Source organism: Engraulis encrasicolus, chromosome 18 (assembly GCF_034702125.1).
Source record: "Engraulis encrasicolus isolate BLACKSEA-1 chromosome 18, IST_EnEncr_1.0, whole genome shotgun sequence".
Lineage (NCBI taxonomy): Eukaryota > Metazoa > Chordata > Actinopteri > Clupeiformes > Engraulidae > Engraulis > Engraulis encrasicolus.
Window position 1 is genome coordinate 32,354,044 of NC_085874.1, and position 5,000 is coordinate 32,359,043.

The 5,000-nt window shown below is 45.3% G+C and overlaps 1 protein-coding gene across 1 annotated transcript in view; it reads right to left on the reverse strand.

Annotated features, from left to right (window-relative positions):
• lca5 (lebercilin LCA5) overlaps window positions 1-5,000 on the reverse strand; it is a 42,831-nt gene that overhangs the window by 27,654 nt on the left and 10,177 nt on the right. Inside the window, exon 5 of the mRNA XM_063223439.1 lies at window positions 138-283. Coding sequence (XP_063079509.1) covers window positions 138-283 — 146 coding nt within the window. The remainder of the gene's footprint in view (window positions 1-137; window positions 284-5,000) is intronic.

A 5,000-nucleotide genomic window follows, 5' to 3' on the forward strand; every position in this document is an offset into this window, starting at 1 on the left:
ACACACACACACACACACACACACACACACACACACACACACACACACACACTCGCGCACACACACACACACACACACACACACTACACTCATCATGGGGTGTCATCATAAGTCCACCATTGTCCCTTCCTACCCACCTTGCTCTGGCTGAAGGAGCGTTGGGACGGGGGGTCCCGGCGGGGCCCACCCAAGCCTGTGATACTGCTGCCCCAGCGATGAGGGGTCTGGTGGGGGCCACCGCCACCGCCACGCTGGGGCCGAGACTGGCCCTTATGGAGGGGACCTAAGGGTGGATATCAGAGGTGGGGAGTTACAAATGTGTTTAACAAAGAAAAAAAAATCACGCGCACCCATCTCAAAAATGTGTGCTGGTCAAGCAAAGTCAAATAAAAGCAAAAAAATGAAGTCCACAACACCAAGCTCCCGTTTCTCTTCTAAAAGGGACACTGTGCAGGAAATGGTCAAAAAAGGTACTGCAACTATGCTGCTCATTGAAACTGGGCTGCCTATTGCCAAATTTGACCTTTACATGAAAGTTTACTAAGTAATAAACAAATATTTTCTAGTATGGTCCAAGTACAGTCATTTTTGCAGCTAAAAATGGCTATTTTTGGAAATTCAAAATGGCGGACCATGGAGAAGATCCCCCTTTTCATGTATGAAAAGTGCAATTTTTCCAGTCATAATGAATACTTGGAATTTGATGCTGGTGGTAAGTATTCATGAAAAAGGTAACATTAGTGAATGGGCAGCATGAATTCTGGAAATAAACAACTAAAAATCTCACACAGTGTCCCTTTAAATGTGTACCGTTTCACATTAAAAAAATATAAACGGGAGTTTGGAGTTACAAATGTGGCCAAAGTCACCAGGCACACACCAACTTGCAGGCCCAGTGATGGGCAACCAGTAGTTGGGCTTACAATCCAGGGCCACATATTCCAATGTATCTGGCTTTACCTGTGCAATTCAGCCATGTGACTGCGTGCTTAAAATCACCACCTAGTTGAACTGAAGAGTTCAAACCGGGTCATTTGTAATACGTGACATTGCAATGTAACTAATGAATCCATGTTGCCGATTACTGTTTAGTCGTAGTTGTAGACCTGGGGGTGGATATCAGAGGAGGTGGTGAAATGTGTTGCAACCAGAATGTGTAGTAATGGTGGGGTGGCGTCCGCGCCAATGTCTTATCCTGAGCGTATCGCTCGGTGCATAATTCCAAGAGCAGTATAATGAAAAGGAAGAAAGGAGTCGCACACTGGAGCTGAATGCAGAATCAAAAACTGCAAAGCCGAAAACAAAAGCCGAAAAAAGTAGATAAACCGACAGACAGGGGACAAACGTTTCGGGTCTAGCCCATCATCAGTGTTCCCTGGGACTGTATTAAACAAAGCCGAAAAAAGTAAATAACCTGGGAAAACTGATGACGGGCTAGACCCGAAACGTTTGTCCCGTCTGTCGGTTTTATTTACTTTTTTCGGCTTTGTTTAATACAGTTTTTGATTCTGGATTCAGCTCCAGTGTGCAACCAGAACATGACCAGGTCATAAAATGAATTATTATATGGTGTGACATCATCGGTCGAATGCTCCATTCATTTCAATGGGGCTCCCCAACGTTCGCACGTCTGATATTTGAGATAAGGACGAGTTGGTCTATATCAGACCGCTGTCAATGGCAACAAGACTTTTCACTGCTAAAGCGAATGTTTCATATTCACTCCGCAGGGGGTCCGGTCTTTTGTCACTCTAATCAGCAACAATCTTTTGACATGAAAAATTATAATAAACTTAACATTAAATAAAGAAATGTCCCCGCCATGTGTGAATCATTTACGTACTGTATATCCATATAATAAGCGGGTTAACGTTCGGCGAGTCGGTCGCTTTGTGGAATAGCAGCACTTCAGAGAGAACAAGACCCCTCCGCTCCGCGTCGGGGTCTAAAGATTCTCTCTGTCGTGCTGCTATTCCATGGTAGCGACCTTCTCGCCGAACGTTAACCCTTACTTAATACATTTTAAACAAGCTGGTGCAGCACTGATGTCTTACTATTTTAAAACTATACAATTTTGTTAAAAACAAATAGGAAAAAAGAAGACATCCAAGCCGCACCAGCCCTGAGCCCTCTATTTGATCTTATCACCAAACAGTCACTTGGGCCTAGCAGAAGAAGAAACATTCCCTTGGTGAAAGCGAAAGTGAAGTGAAAGCCCACCTGGGAAACTCCAACTCCCATTGTCATTGTGACACAGCACTCCACAGCACACAAGTGTTCACTGCACACTGCACACAACGAAATTGCATTTTTGCCTCACCCGTGCAAGGGGGCAGCCCCCAATGGGAGCAGTGCGGCGGGACGGTACCATGATCAGGGTACCTCAGTCATGGAGGAATATGGGGGAGAGCACTGCTTAATTACTCCCCCCACCAACCTGGCTGGTCGGGAGTCGGACCAGTAACCTTTGGGCTACAAGTCTGACACCCTAACCGCTTACCCATGACATGACCGTGGCCCGAATTCTTGCAGCCACTGCTGTATTTTTGCTGATGGCTCGTGCCAATGTCCATCCATGTTTTGGGTATATATATAGTGTGTGTGTGTGTGTGTGTGTGTGTGTGTGTGTGTGTGTGTGTGTGTGTGTGTGTGTGTGTGTGTGTGTGTGTGTGTGTGTGTGTGTGTGTGTGTGTGTGTGTGTGTGTGTGTGTCTGTGTGTGTCTGTGTGTGAATCAGGAGTGACAGAGAATAATTTCAATGAATAAATTTAAATGAATAATTTCCACTTCTCATTGTGATTCCAGGACACACCACACCAAAGCACAGCACACAATCAAATGTAAGCTTTTACGCCCATGTGATCGCACACACACACACACACACACACACACACACACACACACACACACACACACACACACACACACACACACACACACACACACACACACACACACAGCGTTTACGCCCAGAGCACATACGTATGATGAGGGGGAACCCCATGATCAGAAACTGTAAGGAAGAAGATGATAGCAACACACACACACACACACACACACACACACACACACACACACACACACACACACACACACACACACACACACACACACACACACACACACACAGGTGCAAACCTTTGAGCTGTGGAGGGCTGGATACTCCCTTGCGATAGCCTGCCGGGCAGGGCAAGGCAAAGTGGAAGTAAGGGGAGAGGGGATGAGTTAATGAGTTAATGGTTATTTTTTGCTGCACACACACACACACACACACACACATGCACACACACACACGCACACACAAACACATACACACACACACACACATACAGTACCCACACACACACACACACACAGTACGCACACACACACGCACACACACACACACAGTACAAGCACACACACACACACACACAGTACACACACACTACACATACACACACACACACACACATGCACACACACACACACACACACACACACACACATTGAGGTTTGCTTAATGGATGACATGCACATGCACGCAAAGTCAAGGCTAACACACACATGCACGCACAACACACGCGCACACACACACACAGCTGTAGGCACAGCAGGAAGCTGGAACCCTCATGTTTACATGATGCTGGCAATAAGGGTGAAAAGGGGTCAAGACACACACACACACACACACACACACACACACACACACACACACACACACACACACACACACACAGGCGTGCTGCAAACCTGGGCGAGGATGAGGAGGACGGAGAACCACATTACGGTGACCTGAGAATGAGGATGAAGGAATATCACTACAGTGAAACACACACATGCACACACACACATATGCACTCACACACACACACTCACACACACACACACACACACACACACACACACACACACACACACACACACACACACACGCATGCATGCATGCACACACACACACACACACACACACACACACACACACACACACACACACACGCACACACACACACACACACACACACACACACACACACACACACACACACACACACACACACACACACACACACACACACACACAGACACACTGAAAGACAGACATTTCCTTGCCACACTTCAAATAGACACAAAGAGTAAGAGAGAAAGATAGCAAGGATGGAGGGGGGGAGGGTGTCAAAGGGTAGAGTTTTTCTGAAGAACTTTGAAGACAAGAGGACTATAAGCGTAGCACGTGGGCACAAGGACCCATAGGGTTAACAACTCTACATATTAGGGCTGTAACGATACACTCAACTCACGATTCGATTCGTATCACGATTTATGACCTACGGTTCGATACACTGCATGATTTCACATAGCCAACATTATAAAATAAAATTATGAATTAAAAAATGTGATAGTTTATAGGTAGAATAGGTTACAAGAGACTACTAATATTTTTTAAAAGTTTAAATAAAATAATGGTAATGATTTGAAGCTGGGAAACTTCATATCATGTGTTTGTTTTCTGGACTGCTGGGCAACAAAACTTTGAAAGGGCGTATCACGATACTGCCTCCTTGTATCACGATACAGTATTGTAACTCCGTGTATCGCGATTTCTCGGTTCGGTACAATATCGTTACAGCCCTACTACATATATATCAACGTCAGCAAGTGTGTGCCATCGTTCGTCATGCACTACCAGAAGCCTTTTCAGTGCAAAGATGGGTCAACATTTTAGCTACAACCAACATATTCTTGATTGATGCTTTCCATATGCACGGAAAAAAAACTGGACCCGTTTCTCGAAAGCAACATTGCTAACTAGTTAGCAACTTAGTACGTTTCCAATGGGAAACTGCATTGCAACCAAGTAAGTTGCTAACTAACTTAGTTAGCAAGGACATTGTCGAGAAACGCACCCCTGCATTTTTGAAAAAACTAAAATGACACAGTCACACACACATCCAAACATGGAGTGTGACCTCACTGTAAGAAACATCAGGACGGGATCTTTTTGTGCAAAAAAATTGGGAC